The 19,223-nt window shown below is 53.1% G+C and overlaps 1 protein-coding gene across 1 annotated transcript in view; it reads left to right on the plus strand.

The window, feature by feature from the left end:
- The window catches only part of QSOX2 (quiescin sulfhydryl oxidase 2), a 35,381-nt gene that overhangs the window by 11,851 nt on the left and 4,307 nt on the right, over positions 1 to 19,223 (plus strand). Inside the window, exons 2-11 of the mRNA XM_063082480.1 lie at positions 2,247 to 2,347; positions 4,467 to 4,515; positions 5,171 to 5,276; positions 5,424 to 5,514; positions 7,529 to 7,674; positions 9,331 to 9,465; positions 9,665 to 9,794; positions 12,538 to 12,660; positions 14,097 to 14,247; positions 17,798 to 17,986. Coding sequence (XP_062938550.1) covers positions 2,247 to 2,347; positions 4,467 to 4,515; positions 5,171 to 5,276; positions 5,424 to 5,514; positions 7,529 to 7,674; positions 9,331 to 9,465; positions 9,665 to 9,794; positions 12,538 to 12,660; positions 14,097 to 14,247; positions 17,798 to 17,986 — 1,221 coding nt within the window. The remainder of the gene's footprint in view (positions 1 to 2,246; positions 2,348 to 4,466; positions 4,516 to 5,170; positions 5,277 to 5,423; positions 5,515 to 7,528; positions 7,675 to 9,330; positions 9,466 to 9,664; positions 9,795 to 12,537; positions 12,661 to 14,096; positions 14,248 to 17,797; positions 17,987 to 19,223) is intronic.

The following is a 19,223-nucleotide window of genomic DNA, read 5'->3' on the forward strand; positions in this document are numbered from 1 at the left end:
GGATGACGTGCTAGTGAAGGGGTCCCCGTAATGCAGCCCCGGGTGCTCCCCGACAGCTGTGCGACACTGCCAACGCGGTGATGCTGCTGGAGGTGTGTTCCGCCTCAGTGTCCTCTGCCGTCTGCTGCACTGGGTGAGACCAGATGAGAGTGTTGACTGTTCTTCCTTAGTGCTACACAGTTGGAGATGCCAGCAGGACGTGACCTGTGATTCAGGAGAGTTATTCTGATTTCTTTTCCATCCATGAAAGAGGCCTCAGGACGGATTGGGCTTCACTCAGCCAGTGTGGGTGAGAGCAGCGTGATTGCCTGTCGTGGCGCACTTTTGTTGTCCTCGTGGCAGAGGCAGCTGGTGTGCTTCAGGCAGAGGCGGCGTGTCCCCTGCAGCCGTAGCAGTCACTGGGTCCCTGCTGCATGTGCGCTGCCATCTGTAGAGTATCTAGTGAAAGTTTTCTCTCTTCTTCCAGGTGTGTGTTTTAAAACCCCCCTGAAGTTTTAGATCGAGCTAGTACTCAGAGAACACTGTGTTTTCACTCTTTTTACATGAGTTTTAGACAAGTTACTGGTTTAGACCAGTGGTACTGATTAGAGCACAAGGCAGCGCAGAGCCTTGTCAGTGCCTCGGTGACAAATGCGCACTCGTTCACCCATCCCTCAGCACCCAAGTGGCAGGCCGGCCAGCCCGTGGTGGCCCGTCCCCATCCTCCAGGCTGGTCCACCTGCGGAGCCTTCGTGCCTCATGGTGTGTGTGTATGCTCTGCTGTTTAGTGACCTGTGAAGTGCCTGTGCTGTCCTTGTCCCCGCGTGGCCCCAGGGCTGGAAAGGACCCCTGCAGGGTGAGGAGCTGGACTGGAAGTCATAAGCAGCATGATTTTAACATCTGAGAGGAAGAGTACATGTCTTTTAGAAAGAAAATCTCACAGGTCACCTTTGCAGGGTGCTGGGGAAGCCCCCTGATGCTGGTGACTAAGGGCGAGCAGGCTTCCCTTTCTCGTGTGACCTGGACCTCCACAGCCCAGCGCCTGGGTGGAGAGGGACGGCAGAAGAGGCACTGCCCTGTGGCCGCAGTCTCAGAGATTAATGTGCTTGGGTCATAGTTGTGAGGAAGCACCCCACACCACCCACAAGGCGGCCTCGCCAGGAGTATCGGTCATAAACCTGTCCAAGTGCCGGTTCACCAAAGGTCCGCAGGTGGCGTGTGGCCATGGACCTGGACAGTGGCATAGCCCGGGACGAAGGAGCCGGGTTCTTCAATGTACTGGCATGGGGGGAGGTCGGAACATGGACCTGCCAGTGGCAGTGTGGGCCTCATTGGCCCGATTCAGACAAACCAAGCAAAAGCGACTGATAGGGACATTTTAACCCTGACTAGGTGTTTGGTGTTAAGGAGTGTGTGTGGCGTGTTGTGATAATGGCAGTATGGCTGTGTTGGGACAGAGTCTTGTCTCAGAGATATGTACTGGTAGATTTATGATAGAAGTGATGTGCAGTCTGGAATTTGCTTCAGGATAGAATGCATGAGGACTTGGATGAAACAAGATTTGCCATGAGCTGAAAATTGTTGATTCTGAGATGAGGGACCTGTGGGATTTATTATATTCTTACTTCTGTTTTATTTATATGTTGGGAATTTTCCATGATAAACACTTTAAAGATAAGAAAAATATTTAAAACTGTTCCTTTCTACTCCCGAGCATGGCAGAGGTGTCCGGGGGCGAGTGGGAGGAGTGCTGGGGCTGCGTGAGGGGCTTTCTCGCCTACACCTGCGAAGCGGTGCCTTTGGCTGGGAGGATGCGGCCGGATGCCGGCCCGCTTGTTCTCACCGAGCACGTGCACGGGGGCCTGGGGAGCAGGCTGACCACGGCCAGGCTGCAGGGGCTGTGTGCTGTCTCTGATGGAGGGCTAGTCATTGGCCGCTGGCAGCACTTCTGTGACTCGTGTCTCACCCATCAGGACGTCGTTTAATTAAGAGGCTGCACGGTTGTAGCTGCTGAGTGATCTGCAAATTCAGCAAAAGTCAGTCTGCTCCGTTGTCCTCGGTGTAGGGATGCATCCATCCTGTCAGCTGAAATTGTCTCTCTCTCTCCCACCTCGCCACAGAAACACTCTGTTGTGAGATAATGGCATGGAGGGAGGTGTGTGGGCTGATGTCTCGTGGCCTGGGGTGGGATCCGCTTGGTGCTGGGGCTGTAGGGAGCCGGTGAGTCCAGCACCTGCCCCACTGAAGGTCATGCTCCTGCTTTTCAGACTGGGCTGCTGCCATCCGAGTTGCTGCCCTGGACTGTGCAGATGAAAAGAACCAGGAAGTGTGCCGCACCTACGACATCCACTTCTACCCCACCTTCAGGGTAAGCGGAGAGCCCCCGTGATCTGTGGCCTGGCCCGCCCTTCCCCACAAGGGCTTCTTACAAGTTGAAATTCGGCACACTGGTAGTTCATACATTTCTAGCATTTCTGGCTTGCTCTTTGAAACTTAGTAGCAATGCACGTTTGCAGTGGGTCACCTCTTTGTTCTCCCTGCCGAGCCATGGAAGTCTGTTCCGGGACTGTCCACACGTACACAGCCCCACCCACACACACGGGATGCGCGAAGAGGCCCACCTGCAGCCGGCAGGACTGGTGGGCATGGGGGTGACTGGAGCACACGAGGGCCAGCACCCTGGCCTGAGGCCTGTCTGCCCAGTGTTTCCCCCACATGTGTGGTCTCTGTGATACTGGGTCTCCCCCTGGTGGGTCACACATACATAATGACATATGAGAGTGTAGCGTGCTATGAGCACTGCCCACCCAGCCCTGTGCTGATCAGCGCCATGCCAGTCAGCACCAGGCCGGTCAGTGCTGGGCCAGTAAACACTGGGCTGGTCAGTGCCATGGCAGTCAACACCAGGCCAGTCACTGCTGTGCTGGTCAGTGCCATGCTGGTCAGTGCCACGCCGGTCAACACCGGGCCAGTCCCTGCTGTGCTGGTCAGTGCCATGCCAGTCAGTGCCAGGCCCGTCTGCTCCAGGCTGGTCAGTGCCATCCCAGCTGCTGTGTTGGCCCCACAGACAAGTTTGTACCCGTTTCCTCCACTAGGGGGCAGAGGTAAACATGACCCTCCTGAGGGTCCAATACATACATTGTGTGTGTGTGTACATGTATGTGTGGCCACATGCCTGCACACAGACGCATCACGATGGCATCGACAATGTGTTGTGCCTTTGAAGATAATTTTTAAGGAAGCATCATGATCCCCAGCTTCTTTTCAGCCCTCAAGTCCTGTGCTTTGTGTGGTGTACCTTCAAAGTGGCTGATGTTGATTGTTGTAATGGCACCTGTGGATCTGTCCCCTAACAGATGCCCACATGGGACTGCGAGGCCAGCCCTGCCCGAGCAACCTTCTCTTGCTGTCCTGTCCTAGAGTTTGATCACATCAAGATGTGTTCCTGTCTTATTTTGTTTTTAACTTTACACATAGGTTATACTGTGCTATATGTAAACTTCTTTCTTTTACTGAATATGTCGAGATTCACCCGAGTTCTGGATGTTGCTGTGGTCATTGGATCTGATTGCCCAGTCATGTCACGTTGTGTGACGATACCCCTCTTGTTGCTGGGTGTTTGGGGTCTTCTTGGCTTTTGCTACTTTGAACAGCGCTGCTGTGAGCATGACAAGAGCTCCCTGTGGGAGCCCTGGGAGAGGTCACTGGGCCACAGAATCCAGGAACATGCAGAGCAGAGCTGGAGGGCCAGGGCTCCCATGTGGGCACTGGGTGGGGTCTGATGGTTTCATGTTCGCCCACAGATGAGTGCGGTACCGAGTGCCCTGTGGTTTCGTTTGATGTAGACGAGCACGTCTGTGTCTGCACACTGGGGTCACTGTGGAATGTCTGTCCCTGTCATTTGCTGATTTTCCTCTTGGGCTGTTCGTACTTTTCCTACTGATTTCTAGAAGTCCTTTGTATATTCTCAATACTAATCTTTTTTTTTCAATTGTATTAGGAATATCTTTACCCAGTTTGTGACTTTCTTCCACTGCTTTTAACGTGTTTTTGTTGAAGAAACCTTAGTTATTTTAGTATAAGAATTCTTTTCTTTTGCTCAAAGATTCTCAACAGTGTCTCTGCTGCCTGCAAATCTTTTGTGTTGCCACAGCTGACTGTTAGGATACATTTCTAATGCCGAGAGTTGAAGAAAGCATCTTTAAGATTCTAGCCCTATCGAATTGTCTTGCTTCCAGCCTTGCTGGGTCAGAAAATGTAAATAAAGGCATTCTGATTGGTACCGACCTCAGCCCGTTCATAAATCTGGAAGGAACACTAATGTTCAGGGACACATGGTGTGGTTTATCATCAGTTAATGTAAACTTTCTAGAGTAAATTGACTAAAGCTCTTTCTAAGATGATGGTTATTTTGTTGCTTAACTATCAACACATACACACCCCCCACACACAAGGCTGTTTCTTATTCATTCTGTTTTTTCTCTTAGTATTTTAAAGCATTTACAAAGGAGTTTACAACTGGAGAAAATTTTAAAGGTAAGGACATAAGCATTATCTTTTAATCTTGTAGAGTCGCCTCATAAGCCTGTTAAAATTCAAATGGTTTCAGGAGACTCACCAGGTGGGACGCCACTTTCAGCATGTTTGCGTCAGCACGCTCCTTCCTGCCCCTTGTCCTTCATGAGTTCAGACACTCCTGGCTTCAGCAAGTTTTTCATTTTGTGCTTTGCCTTCCTTGGCAGATGCAGTACTGAAATTTTTTAAAAAGCACGTTTTTTATTGAAAAGTATTTGAAGACATGAATAATTCACATGTGCACAGCTGATGAATTTTTACGGATGAGCCCACCCAGGGGATCAATGCCCAGGTCAAGGCCCCTGTGTGGCTCATCCCACAGGGTGGTGCCTGTCATGGTTTCTAGCATGAGAGGTGGCTCTGCCTGCATTTGGTCTGACGTGGTGGAGTCCACAGTGTCCCTGTGGCCTGTCCACTGTCACTCTCGCTGCTGTGTAGCCACCTGTCATGTGAATCCACCACTGCATGTGCCACACCCTGTCCACGTGCATCAGGTGCACCCATGGGGATCTGCACCACTCTGTCTGTGGTCCCTGGGCTGGGGCGGGCTGCCAGTCCCACGTGCTCATCTGCTGAGTGCAGGCAGACACGGCGTGATTGCGGGTGCTTCCAGCAGGACCCGACCGAGAGCTGCAAACAGTCAGACAGACGATGATCGACTTCCTGCAGAACCACACGGAAGGAAACCGGCCTCCGGCTTGCCCGCCACTGGACCCTATTCCGTGAGTAGCTCCACAAGGAAGGTGGTACGTTCTGAGTGGAGCCCGGTTTTGTAAACGCAGAGCTACATCAAGTGATTTGGGCTTCGTGTGTGGTGCGCAGCTTGCTGCTGTTGAAAGCAGTAAAAGCCTCTCCTTTTCTCTTAAAAGGCCCGGTGACGTTCTTTCTCTCGTTGACAACCATGGTGGCCAGTACGTGGCTGTGGTATTGGAAAGCAACGGCTCCTACCTGGGACGAGAGGTGCGGCTCCCACTGTTGTGCGCTGAGGCCGGGCGGGGGTCCGTGATGAGAAGCGTGGTGGGAACGGCCCCTCAGCGGCGTCGCCCCTCGTTGGCTCGTGTTCAGTTCCCACAGGTCGTCAGGGCTGTGGTTTGTAGTATTCAGCCAAGTCACTGGTTTTCAGGAAAGAGCGTCAGAATGAGAGAGCTGGCCGGGGAGCAGGGAGGCATGGGGGGTTCAGAAGCACGGCCCAGCCCTCTCCCCCAAGGTCGTTCTGTATACCTTGTGCAGTACCACCAGGAGTTTTTCTTTGCTGTGTTCTGAACTCGCAACATTTTTGCCCAGTTCCGAGATCGTGTGAACCATTGTTTCTAGCAGGAACTGTTGTCTTGCTTTCATTTCATGTGTGCGGTTCAGAAGCCTTCCCTGTGGCCAGTCTGAGTGAAGCCCAGGAAAGACACGGAGCTGGCGGGGGCTCGCTCACACTGACGGCCTTCACAGGGACAAGAGAGGTCATCTTGCTCAGCACCAACCCCAAGCTTCTCCTCCTCTTCTGTGCCACTTGAAAGGCGACTGTTTCCCATCATCTGGGGGAGCTTTAGAGTGATGAGAGGAAGCAGCTTTGCTCCTGCTGAGCGCTTTGGAGCTGTGGTTGGGGAGGAAGCCACAGACACAGCGTCGTGGCCACCTTGCATGGCACCATGCTGCCAGGATTCCAGGTGGAGGTGCTGAGGAGCCACTGGCCATGTGTGGCTATCCCAGAGTCTCCTCCCTGCTGTCCCAAGGCTGCTTTGTGCACTTGCCGTCTAGCAGAGCCCCCGCCACCCACCCCGTCCCACACTCACACCGAACAGAGCAGGGGCTACTCACAAGAAAGGTGGGTGTAGGTCCGTCTAGTGCCAGGCACGCTCCCCCTGCAGCACCGGCACCCTACGGATTCAGGGCAGCCAGGAGCAGCCTGCCGAGAAGGGGTGCTCTCGAGCACAGGCAGATTTGTAGGGTGGCCCAGATGAGTGACCAGGGGTAGCCCAAGCAGTGATCCACTCCTTGCAAACACACCCAGTTCAGAAGGGTCGCAGCTCCCTTGGAGAGCACCCACATGCTTTCAGCAAGTGCCCTCTGTACAGGCAATGGCCGGTTCTGTCAGTGTCCAGGAGAAGCAAAGAGCAGTGCCTGACCGTGGGGAGGGTGCCTGCACAGTGTGTTCTAGATGCTGAGGTGTCACTCCAGCGGCCCCTCCACCACCTTTGCTGTGCCTTCAGCTGAAGCAGAACCTGACAGGTGCAGGTTGCCTAGGGAAGGAATGGAGGCTTGAAGGCGACAGGCACTGGAGCTGGACTGGCTGGGGCCACATTAGCTGTCCACATGAAGGCACCCGCACTGCCTGGCCCCATAGCCATGCTGTTGGGGGACACAGGCTGTTGGGGTGCAGCTGACAAACAGTGAAGGTGTCTACTCAATTAATGTACATTTTGTGGAGGATGCACTGGTTTTTGAAAGTAAAATTCATTCTCTAACTCTTGGTTAAAAAAAAGAAAAAGGTAAAGTGTCCAGTCAGTTATTGGTGTGTCAAGAAAAAAAGAGTGAAAGCTTGTTGGTAGATGCTATCTGTGATTAGCCTGTGTAGTCGCCAAGTGACATGCGGTTTCTGCCCACGGGCACGTGTCTCAGTCAGCTGCCTAAAAATGCAGCAAAAGTTAAGGCATAAGGATGGTCTTGACTATGCAGCACCCAGTACAGAGGTGTGCCACGTGACGTTCTTTCTGATTTCTATATGCACAACACACGTGTGCTGCTGTCAGCATTGGTGATGGGACCACTGTTCGTACTGAGCTGGTGGTTTCCGTGAGGAATACGGCCTGTTTCTTATTGCGTGGGATCGGCTGACATGAGCCCCCAGCAGAGCTGAGCTCTCAGTGGTTTTTATGTACTTTTGTGTAAGGGGTGCCTGCAGGGTTGTGTGTCTGCTCATCGTAATATTTTCTGAGAGAACTGTTATCCTTGGTGGAGGTCACATTGTTCTCCTGTTGTCCAGGTTATCTTGGACTTGATTCCGTATGGAAACATCGTGGTGACCCGAGCACTGGATGCGGATAAAGCACTTCTGGAGAAACTTGGTGTTTCTTCGGTCCCCTCCTGCTACTTGATTCACCCAAATGGGTCACATGGACTAGTTAACGTGTAAGTGCTTGCTTGGCCTAAGTAGTATTTGCAGCATTTGGTGGGATCCAGGAAACTGCCCCCGTGTTGAGTTGTGGGACAAAGGCTGTGAGGTCACAGGTTGGGTCTGGGGCGAAGCCAGACGAGCCCTGGCTCCGTGGCCTCCCTGCCCCGGCTGATCCCACCTGTGGTTCTGGGCTCGTGGGCACTTGCTGTCTGTGTTGTGTTTTCATGGGTTTCTGAACAAAGCCAGATCTTGCAGATGTTGTCAAATGCTGTGCTACGTCGGGCCCTTGGCTCAAGGCTGGTCTGAGTCCGCCCTGGCAGGCACCCATGCTTGCCCCTCTCCAGAGTGCAGGGGGTGAGGAGGCCCACAGAAACCTCACACACCCTTTCCCCTCTGCATGTGTGCCCTTGAACTGGGCCCCCCTCTAAGGGTGAACAACTTGGATAAAGCTAGAAAAGCAGAATAGATGAGAAAGTTACATAACGTTCTGGGGCTGCAGGGGGAGCCTGTGGCATCCCCTCTGGTCCCAGCTTTCTCACTTGGTGGACGAGGGTGGTGTGCAGCTGGCCCTGCCCTAGGAGGTACCGCCAGTTCCTGCCCTGCTGTGGGAGGTCCCCCTCCCCTCCCGCCCCTGCCCTACCCTGCACTGAGAGGTCCTTCCATCACCAGCAGGGTTCTCGCACTTGCGGTTTTGCCACCATTCACTCGGCGGCTCTTGCTGAGTCGCCATGTCCGGGCACCTGCTCGGTGCTGGGCCACAGCGATGAGAAGACAGGATGGCAGTCCCTGCCTCCCGGGGCTCTGGCTGAGCAGCTGCAACGATTGACTGGGGCAGTGAGGGCGCCATGCTCAGAAGCCGTGAGCACACCACAGTTTCCCAGATGTGTTTCTATTCTGTAAAACAAGAACACATTGGATTCAGGGTCACCGCGGCCACAGAGCTTATTTGGGTGTGCCGTAAACACCTGGGGAACCTGCCCTGCGGAGCACCCATCCCAGGCCTGGAGCACAACGATCAACTTTTTAGCACAAAATAATGTTAACATTTTTACTGCTATTTTGCTGTTTTTACAAATAGCACCCCTTTCCTTCTTCGTAAACTGCAAGTAGCTGTGGGCGTTGCTGGTGAGTCCTGAGCCACAGAGCATGTGCTCGGTGACCGTATCCACCACAGCCTCAGAAGTGTGCCCCACCCTGTGCAGAGGCCAGTGCTCAGACATTGGGGAGGGGCCGGATGCCCCAGGCCTGGCTTCCAGATGCCCCACTCAGAGCTGGCAGATTGCGGGTGCGTCGGCGAAGGCTCTTAGGCATGTTGAAAATCAGTCAGGATAAAGCTGATCCTGGCAGATGCTCAAACCAGCTTTGCAAAACGTCTTAAGGTCCCCACCAAACACCAATGAATCATAGTACTTATTACAGCTGAAGCTCAGCCGTCATCTGTGTACCTGATTTTTCTCGTCTCATCTTCTAAGGTGGATGGTCAGCACCTGAGGCCTGGCAGTGGCTGCTGTGTCCACTACCACTTCTGCTGCCCGAAGAATGAATTGGGTGGGAGGGCCGTTAGCTTTCCTGAACCCGGAGGGAGGGTCTTCTTAGCTTGTGGCATAGGGTGGCTGCGTGGCCCTCAGCCCGTCTCTCAGATGCCGTCTGTCCGCCCTCCTTCCCCACAGGGCGAAGCCTTTCCGATCCTTCTTTTCCTCTTACTTGAAGTCACTGCCGGGTGTGAGGAAAAAATCGCTTCGCTTGCCTGAAAAGCCAAATAAAGAGGAAAACTCGGAAGTCGTGTTTTGGAGAGAATTCGACAAGCAAGTGAACCCCCTGAGGGCAACCAAGTGCAGACTTGGAGGCTTGGCTCACAGGGATGGCCACATGGGGACGGTCACCACACCGCCAGCTGGCGGAGACCTCCCTGTAGGCATGGGGGTCCCTGTGGGCAGGATTGAAGAAGGGGAGTTTATGGGAAAGAGAAGGTGGTGCTTTGCCTGACTCTGGCGTCTCCCTTAGGTCAAAGCTGTACATGGCAGACCTGGAGTCGGGATTGCACTATCTGCTGCGGGTGGAGCTGGCGACCCACAGGTCCCTGGCCGGAGCAGAGCTGAAGACCCTCAGGGACTTTGTGACTATCGTTGCCAAGGTGTGTGCTGGGCGCAGGACTCAGCTCTACATAGAGTGGGTACCAAGGAGCATGGGTCTCCTGACGCAGGGGATTAGGCGACCTGAGCTAGGTGCCGTCCACCTTCCTCCCATCTGCGCCAGCCTGCACCTCGACTGTTTGGCCCCTGCGTCTCCAGTGCTGCTGGGCTTGCTGCTGTCCTGAGCACTGGGGCTGTGGATCCTCTGCCTCCGTGTAGACGATGGACAGGAAGAGGTGCTGGGGCATGAGCTGAGCACTTCTTTGGGAGAGGGGATGGCAGGAGGCCCTGGACTGGACAGACTGAGGCTCAGTGGTTCTAGGGGGGTGGCTGATGGGTGGGGACATGAGGAAAGGCAGTGGGTGGTCCTGCTGGGAGAGGTGTATGCAGATCTGGGCGGGTCCTGGGCTCACCCTAGGGACTGTCGTTAACCACAGATGTGGGGTCTGAAATCACTGATGGGGTCACTAGGAGAGGGAAGAGACAGCCTGACAGAGCTTGGGCCCTGCCAGCCAGGGCTCGGGGTGAGGACCAGCCAGGGAGGCGGCCATGTGAGGAGGATCCCTCCAGGAGCAGGGCGTGCTGGCGAGGCCACGGGGTGCAGCAGGTGTGCCCTGCATGGCTTGGGCCAGGATGGGGGGGGCGTGGCCTGGCCCAGCAGGAGGGGCTCCTGAGGGAGCTGAAGGAGCGGGGCTGCAGTGGCCAGGATGGTCAGCTCCCTCAAGGAGTCCAGTTCTAAATAGCAGGACTCAAGGCAGGGCTGGAGGGGCCCAGGGCTGGAGAGGGTCTGGGTGATTAGGGAGGGAGGACACAGCCTGCTGCAGGTGACACGGGCGAACGGCCGGGGAACAACTGCACAGGGAAGGACCACGTGGAGACGCTGCACTAGCACTTGAGGGCTGCTTCCTCCAGCAGCGGGTGAAGTGGGCAGATGGCTTGTGTGTTAACCAGCATTTAGAGGGGACGGGCTGTCAGGGCTACCTTCCTGCCAAGAGCTCTTAGCGCCAGGGCTAAGAATCAATGGCTCATTGTCTGTTTCTGGATCCAGAACTTTGTGTCGGACAGAGCACTGGAGGCAGGTCTCCCACTTCCCAGGGGACACTTGAGCCCTTCTTCCAGGGGCCATAGCAAATCTGGCCTGGACTGTGGCCCTCCTGCTCTCTGACCCCTGGGACAGCCCAACCCCCAAACTCACCCCACCTCTGTCCCCGCAGCTGGTCACAGGAGAAAGCATTTGGTGCAGGGGTCACAGCACATACTGCTGTGACCTAAATTACTTATTACTCTCTAAAAGATAAGGAAGCTGAAAGTTTAAAGATTTTTCGTGCAAATGTCAGGTCCTGATAGAATGATTTATATTCAGTACGTTTGATAGAGTTTACTTATGTGGTATATAGTTTTTGAAAAACAAGTAGAATGTTTGGAAGAATGATGAGCGATGGGTTTTAGGTGAGTCAGTGGACACTGTTTGGGCAGGCTGTTCACCCCATCGTGCTGTTCAGAGCTCAGAAACCTCTAGCTGGCCTCGTTTCCTTTAAGGAAATGTCCTGCTAATCTATCCGTTGTATTATCGCTGGACAGCCGCAGCTCCTGCGGTGGCCACCAGCCGGCTAGTGCACCGAGCTGTTCAGCTGGTAGCACGTGGGAAATGTCCTCTCCTTAGAACCACGGAAGGGCGTTCTCTCTTTGTACTTCTTTTACTCTTGTCCCTGTTTCAGTCAGACATAGCACTTGAGGTTTTACACAGGTGGTGGAGATAGCTCCTTAAGTCAAGATGATAGTAAATGATTCTTAATAATTTTTCTAAAGTTTACTTACCTGTCGAAAAGTAAATTTAATGCTGGTGAGTTGGTGATGGTGCTTCGTAAGCTGTGTAGGCGGAAGCCCTCACTGAGCTGCAGTGTGATGTTTCTGTTCTAGCTGTTTTAGCATCATGAGCAAGATTTTAGCTCAGGTTTTTAAGAGTACTTTCCACAGTCTTCATTTTGTTCACCTAATAAGGTGATGTCTAGTTGAAGTTCGTTATAAAAGGAAGACAGAGCCACTGGACTGTTTCAGCTAGATGCATTTCTGGAGTGTAGTGAGGCATCAGCTGCACACAGGCTGCCAGCATCTCTGTGTCCCACACTCCGTTTCCGAGAGTCATGGTCAGAGCTGCCTGGCTGGGCCAGCCCGTGGCTCACTCGGGAGAGTGTGGTGCTGACAACACCAAGTCAAGGGTTAAGATCCCCTTACCGGTCATCTTTAAAAAAAAAAAAAAAAAAAAAAAATGACAGAGCTGCCTGGCCAGGGCAGGGGGTGGGGGCAGGACTGTGGGGCCAGCATATACTGTGCTGAGGAAGGGCCAGTGACTGACGGGTGGTGCTGTCAGAAGGGCCAGCAGCCCTTGACAGCTTGATAAGTCACACCGTTACTGGTATTCTGTCACTGTGAGGCAGCCACCTGGCACAGGTGGGCACAGGTGGCCAAGAGCAGGTGCTGGCCAGACACCTGACCTCAGTGCTCGGTTCTTAGAGGGGCCCCCATTGTAAGTTAAAGCCCTGAATGGATTGAATCCTTTTCCCTGGAGACGCTGCACCAGCACTCGAGGGCCACACGGGGGGCGGGGCGTGTGTCGGTGGAGGGCTCCATGGGCTGACCGCCTGCAGTGCAGCCCCCAGGCTGCTGCAGATCTCCTGCGGAGGTGCTGGGGCTGCGGTGGTGCTTTTCCCAAGCAGCCCCTCATGGTGGTCCTTCCCTGCGCAGTTGTTCCCTGGCCGGCCGCCCGTCAGGAAGCTGCTGGAGATGCTTCAGGAGTGGCTGGCCAGCCTTCCCCTGGACAGGATCCCCTACGACGCCGTCCTTGACCTGGTCAACAACAAGATGCGGGTGAGTCCCAGGCCCCTTGCTAAAGCATGGCATGTCCCTTGCATGCCGTGATTGTCCTCTACATAATGTGCTTTGTCCTTCCTGCCCTGAATGCTGCAGGGAGAAACAGGAAAGCCACCCTTGCAGGTGGACAGGCTCCTCCTGGGCCATGATGGCCCTGTCAGCACCTCTGCACCCCACAGCACAGGGTCCTGTTCCCTCTGTGATTTTACTGCTCTTGTTTCTGTGGCAACTCCGTATCTACTCCCTTATCTCCCTGCCGTGCTGGCAGTGTCCTGCTGGAGACTTTGGTCTGGGGACAGTTCACCACATGTGCACTATGACACCCTGTCCTATGGAGGGAACGGAGGTTTTCTCCAGCAGTGTAACACTGGAATGTTTTGTTTTTAATTTTAGTAAACTCGTGTATGTTTTCCACCTAAAATCTACTAAAAATGATGTCTTAAGTAAGCATCGTGGCCCTGCTGGAGCTACCCCATGAGGCGAGGGTCTCCTGCCGCTGCCTCTGCAGTCCAGACCAGTGGCTCCTCCATGACCCCAGAGAGTTTACTAACAAGACGTAAGCCCGTGTTCTGTTTGTCGAGACCTCCCCTCGGTCGGCACACTTGGTTGGCACACTAGCCTGCACACTGTGGGTTTTCCGCGCGCGTGTGCACCACGATTTTGTCAGCCCCGTCCTTTGCTATTGGCGCTTAGAGACTAACAGCGCTGGGCTTCTCGCCTGAATCTGTCTCCCACTTTTATTCCGAGCTTGAGGCATAGGAGTGTCCTCCAGCGTCACAGTCCAGTGATGTGTGACAACTCCCGCTTGGAAGCGTGTCCTGGGCTCAGGAGCTGTTAGGGAGAGGTGGGTGGTGGGAGCACGAGGCTCTGGGCTGAGCTGGCTCGGCCTGGGCTCGCCAGCCCTGCTGTAGGCCGGCTGCTCGCTTCCAGAGTGAACGTATCTTATCTGCTCTGGCTAAGAATTGTTTGACAATTGGACTTTTTTTTGTTAGTAGCTTTTTCTCTTAATACTTTCGTTATAACTAATTGTGACTAAAAAAAAGGTGGATGTCTTTTATGCTCAATATTGTGAATTTGTCAAGACAGATAAACCTGTCCCTTCTCCCCAAAGATTGGAAAGGACAGGCCACATTTCCATATTATGATAACTCCTTTAGTAAAATAGTTTTTTCTCTCAAGTTTTTGTACTGAATTTAAATTTACATGTGGTGAAATGCACGGATCTTATGTGTACAGTTGATGAAGATTGGATAGATGTGCACCCCTGTGTAACCACCACCCCAATCAGGAGAGAGGTGTTATAAATACCAAGGTCAAGGGTTAGATCCCTCTATGGGCCAGCTGCCCCCCAAAAAGAAAAGATAGAGGGCATTCTCTATTTTAAATTTTTGCAATGACTTTTTTGGTGGCTTTTTTTTTTTTTTTTTTTTCAGATTTCTGGAATATTCCTTACTAGTCACATAAAGTGGGTTGGGTGTCAGGGAAGCCAACCTGAGTTGAGGGGCTACCCATGCTCTCTCTGGAAGTTGTTCCACACTCTGACTGTTGAAGCCTCAGCCCGTCCAGATGCACTGGTTGGCACAGGTAAGCTGCCCCACACAGGCCAGGGCAGTGGTCTGCCTAACGTGGCGCCCATGCTGGCGCACGCCGCATGCCATCAGATGCACACACAAAGGTTTTGCTGTTTACACAGCAGTGTGTCATCGGGGTGTCATGGGGTCCCACACTGGGGGGATGCATCTTCTTGGAGTCTGCACACATGCACAAACCACCATAGCTGTGGGGCAGCAGAGCAAGTCCCCACTTTGCTGAACTCACAGTGCCGTACATGGCTGATCTGCAGGAAGGAGCCCCAGAGAAGGAGATGGTGTTGGCCAGGAATTTTTCTGCAGAGCAAACTCCCTTTTTTGCTTTGAAAATATATGAGACTGAGTGAAAACATTTGGAGGGCACGTTAGTTATCAACTGCTGCACAACAGTTTGCACCGGAGTTTAGCAGCTTAACCCACATTTGGTTTCTGTGGGTCAGGAATGCAGAGAGGTTCCCGTGTGTTCTCTGCGGAAGGATGGATGAGGCTGCCTGGGGCCTCCTCTGAGGCCCAGTGGGGATGATTGCTTCCCTGCTCCTCTCAGGGCTGGAGCAGGACGCAGTTCCTCGTCGTGTGGCCTCTTCATGGGCAGCTCACATCACGGCCACTGGCTTTGTCAGAGCAAGCCAGCAGAGGTACCACCATGGAGCGACACCCATCACTTCTGCCGAGTTCTGCGCACTGGGCCCAACCTCGTGCAAGGGCAGGGGTTACACGAGGTGTGAGCTCAGGAGGCGGGAGCCGTGGGCTGTCTCTGAGGCTGCCTGCCACAAGGGGAAGTGGCTACATCAAAACTATGTTTTCTGTCCTTCACAAGACCCTAAAACATGTGTTAGTTTTTATCCACACTGGACTTTGCTGTGTGTATCTTCCCAGTGTAAGCAGGCCCTGGCAGCATGGGGCAGTCGCTTGTGTTTTAGCTGTTGTTTTTTTAATCACTCAGAATATTTGTGTTAAGTCGGAAGTAGAGTCTTCTGACTCACATAGCCCAGTGTTCTTTCCAGTAAAATTACAATTTTTCTTTACAGCTATCTTTTGCTACATACAAACAAACCCCAAATGCCATGGCTAAGACAACCACCATTTTATTTGTTTACAAGTCTGTGGGTCAGCGATTTGGACTAGGCTCGGCCAGGCGGTTCTCCTGTTAGTGCTGCCTGGGCTTACGCATGTGGCTGTGGTCATCAGGTCCAGGAGCTCCCCCAGGCCAGCCCCAGCCTCCCCACCAGGTAACTCTAGGCTCAGGAAGGACCCCCTGAGGCCTCAGTGTGAAGTCACACAGCATCACTCCCATCACATCCTATGGGTCCAGCCCATATTTGTGGTGAAGGAAACAGATTCCACTGTTAATGGGGGAAGCAGCAAAGTTCCACCACAAAAGGGTGTGTGTGCAGGGGTGGGAGTTGCTGCAGCGGCCACCTTTGAATCTTCACTACCTCTGCTCCCCTCAAGGTGACATTGACGTACTATTACCTAAGGTCTGGTGGGGGAGGAGTGGACTTTATTCTCAAACCATTTTAAGAACTGTGCAGAACAAGGAGTAACCTTTTTTTGGGAGAAAGCCTGGAAACTCTCCAAACAGAAATTGAAATCAGAACATCAGCACTGTCTGATATAATGCAAGCCAGACCATTTAAACCCACTTCTGCAACATGAGCCTGAGTTAGTGGAACCTCGTGTTTATGTGGAGAAGGTTCTGGTGAGAAAAGGCAGGTGGCGTGGGCACTCCACACCCTATTCCATCTGCTCCTGTTACGTGCAAAGGCGTGCTCGAGCATGAGGCTTTGGAGGAAGCATGGTGATGGCCAGAAAGGAGGTTGTCCCCAGGATATTCCATATGAAAATACTGTAGAACTGGTCGTGGCGTGGTGGGCTGTGGAGACAGCAGAGCAGAGCGCACGGCCGCACAGACTGGAGCAGCCTCTGAGGAGGACGTCTCCTGCCAAAAGAATTGGGTCAGATGAGACTGCGGGATTAAGTCTTGGAAGGTTTTTCTTCTCCTTATTGTATGTTTAAACCCCATCTACTAAAACGCCTGCCGAGTCCTCTAATCCTCCCCCACAGGTAGGGGTTTCTGGTTCTTGTCCACTTTAGAGATTAGGGTGGCCCCGAGCATGCGGCTGTTGGGTGGGGAAGAGGAGGGGGGCTACCCGGTGGTGCGAGGCAGATGTCTGTGGAGATCCCGGTGGGGAGAGGAGGGCAACCAGGCTGGGTGGCAGGCCAGTGCCCGCGGTCTCACGCTGGGTGCTGCCCGATGCCCCGGACGTGCTCAAAGCCAAGGAGGAGTTGGTGATATGCTTGCTTTTCACCTTCTCTGAGTGAAATAAATGAAGATTGTCAAGGTTAATGACAGACACAGACCTTAGGACAGGGCCTGGCAGGACTGTCCTTTGCAGGCAGTGCCGTGGTGAGCTTCTGGCCTGTGCTGGCACGCAAGGAGGAGCTCCCTCCTCGGATTCATTCTTAAAAGCATGTCTTTTTTTTTTTTTTTTTTTTTTAAAATTATTTTACTGCATTTCTTTTAGTGCTGACAGTTAATCTGTTTTAATCTCTTGGGTCTCTTCTGTGTACGTTCAATCCCCTGCCCGGTCTGAGCAGGGCTGCTGGGCTCAGCCCCGCACTCGCCCCTTTGGTGTTCTTGGGACTTTTAGCGTGATCCTGGCTGCTTTCTCTGCTTGTGCAATGGTGGTTACTTCTTAAAATATTGTGTTAGTCATTCACGTTGTCTTTACTTAGATATGCCCTTGTCCTGTGAGTACCTGTGTTTACATACAATGGCATAAACTCTGTATGGCTTGTAGATGTGGGTGTTTCCTCTTAAAACAACCACCGTCTCTCTAGATGGTGGAGCCTTTTTAAGAAGAGAGGAGGCCCTGACTGGTCTGCCCTTTTGCCCCCATGCAGAGCCCGGGCAGCTGACCTGTCTGTAACTGTCAGTGACCATCTGTGTCATGTGGTGGGTGGCGAGCTAAGAGTCACTGAGGTCACACTCACACTTGGGCTGTGCTTTGCAAGGATTTCAGAGCATAGTTAACTACAAATTCACAGTGAGCTGCTGTCCTTGTTCCCAACACCAACCTTGGGAATTGCTTATAAGGCAAGAAAGATTGCAGACGGGTGGCAGATCCCAAGGAAAGTCCCTTGCTTTGGTGTGAAGCTGCCCTTTGGGTCATCAGGCCAAGGGCAAAGATAGCCAGAGCCTGGTGGAGAGGTAGGAGCCCCGCCCTTCTAAGGGCTTGGTGACGTCCTGGCATCTCGTGGCTCGTTGTCCTTGGAGCTGGGTGTCGGACTTGGCATTGACGTGTCTGCTTTCTGGTATGTGCTTGATGCTATGTCATGACAGCCCATGGGCACCTTCTGGTTACATCAGGTGTCTGGGGAAACGCTGGCTCCTGGTTCATGCATAGTCTCCCACCTCTGGCCCGTTAGGTGTCGGGCACACAGCCTGCTCCCCACTCCTGGAGGCCACTGTGAGCTTTGTGGTCTGCTTGTGCTTGGTGACTCTCTCCTGCCCATAGAGCTAACGGTATTTCTTCCCCCTGCAGGGTTTGAAGACGACCCCCAAGCTGTGCTGCAGACCATGAGGAGGTACATTCACACCTTCTTTGGGTGTAAAGAATGTGGTGAGCACTTTGAAGACATGGCTAAAGAATCCATGGATTCGGTGAAAACCCCAGACCAAGCAATTCTCTGGCTTTGGAAGAAGCATAACACAGTAAACAGCCGCCTGGCAGGTGAGAAAAACCACCTGAGTGCCCCTGGCCCTTTAGAATGGACGACCTTGATCCTGGCTGTGGAGGGGTCATTGCAGTGTGAGCGGGGCTGTGGCGGGCCGGTCAGTGTGGCCTGGAGACTGCGAGGACGGCTTGGCACTGGTCGCCCCGAGCCTTGCCGCCTGCTGTGCGCAGGGCTCTTGGCCTGGGGAGGGCCGACGTGATCAGAGCTTGGTGGCTGCAGCAGCCTTGGCAAGGAGCCAGAGTCCCTGACTTCCAGAGCTTTCTCTCATCTTGGGGGCTCCTGGGTCCTCAGGGAAATTGATGTGGCTCTTTCTTCCCCTGTCATACCTCTGGTAGCCCCCTAGGCCCCTCCGGTGAATTTGACAGTGGAAAACTTAGAATGTAATTAATTTTGGGTAAGGAATTTTAGTGTTAAAATCTGTTCTCATGGGCCCGGTTAGCTTACTTGGTTAGACCATGGTGCTGATAACACTGGCGTCACAGGTTCAGAAGATCCCTGTGCCGGCCTGCCACCAAAAAAGAAAAAGAAATCTTCTCAGGCTGTAAACCAAACCTCTCAAAGTGGTTTTGTTTAAAAAAAACTAAATAGGGCACATGTATTTTCTCAGAGTTAAGTAATTCAAACTATAAACTATTCCTAAATCAATGGCAGATTAAAATTAGGCTTAAAAATAATTCCACCGAGAAATAAATCTTAATAGAGATGAACAGAAAATGCTACTAAACTGTCGGTTTTTATTTAATCCGCTGTATTATAAAAACATACTACAACCAAAGCACTAAAGAAAATTGGTTTTTCTTTGCACATAGAGCTGGCTGCTGTGCCTTGGGCCATGTGGCCGCGGGCACCTTTTGTGTTTGCTGGGATTTGTTCTGTCACCGTCAGCTGCAGTGTAAGGTGCTTCGGCTGTGGCCCTAATACAAGGATTTTCCCTCCTTCCCTTCCCTCCCTCCCACCCTCCTCACAGGGGTCCGTGTGCTTATCCCAGAGCTCCCAGCTCTGAAGCAGCCGGACCCAGACCCCAGCCAGTCCTGCCCTGTCCAGGAGCCCCTGCCTCAGCCCCTGACCTCAGCCCACGTGTGCCCTGCCTCAGCAAGCCACGACAGAAAGGGACTGTGTTGGTGCTGCTGCTCAGATCCCTTACGTCCCCCCAGCCCCACCACACCTGCAGCCTGTGGATCAAGACCCATGCTCCTTGGAGGCCCCTCCGAGAGCTGACCCAGGTCTCCTGTC

This window comes from Cynocephalus volans, chromosome 17 (assembly GCF_027409185.1).
Source record: "Cynocephalus volans isolate mCynVol1 chromosome 17, mCynVol1.pri, whole genome shotgun sequence".
NCBI classification, from domain to species: domain Eukaryota; kingdom Metazoa; phylum Chordata; class Mammalia; order Dermoptera; family Cynocephalidae; genus Cynocephalus; species Cynocephalus volans.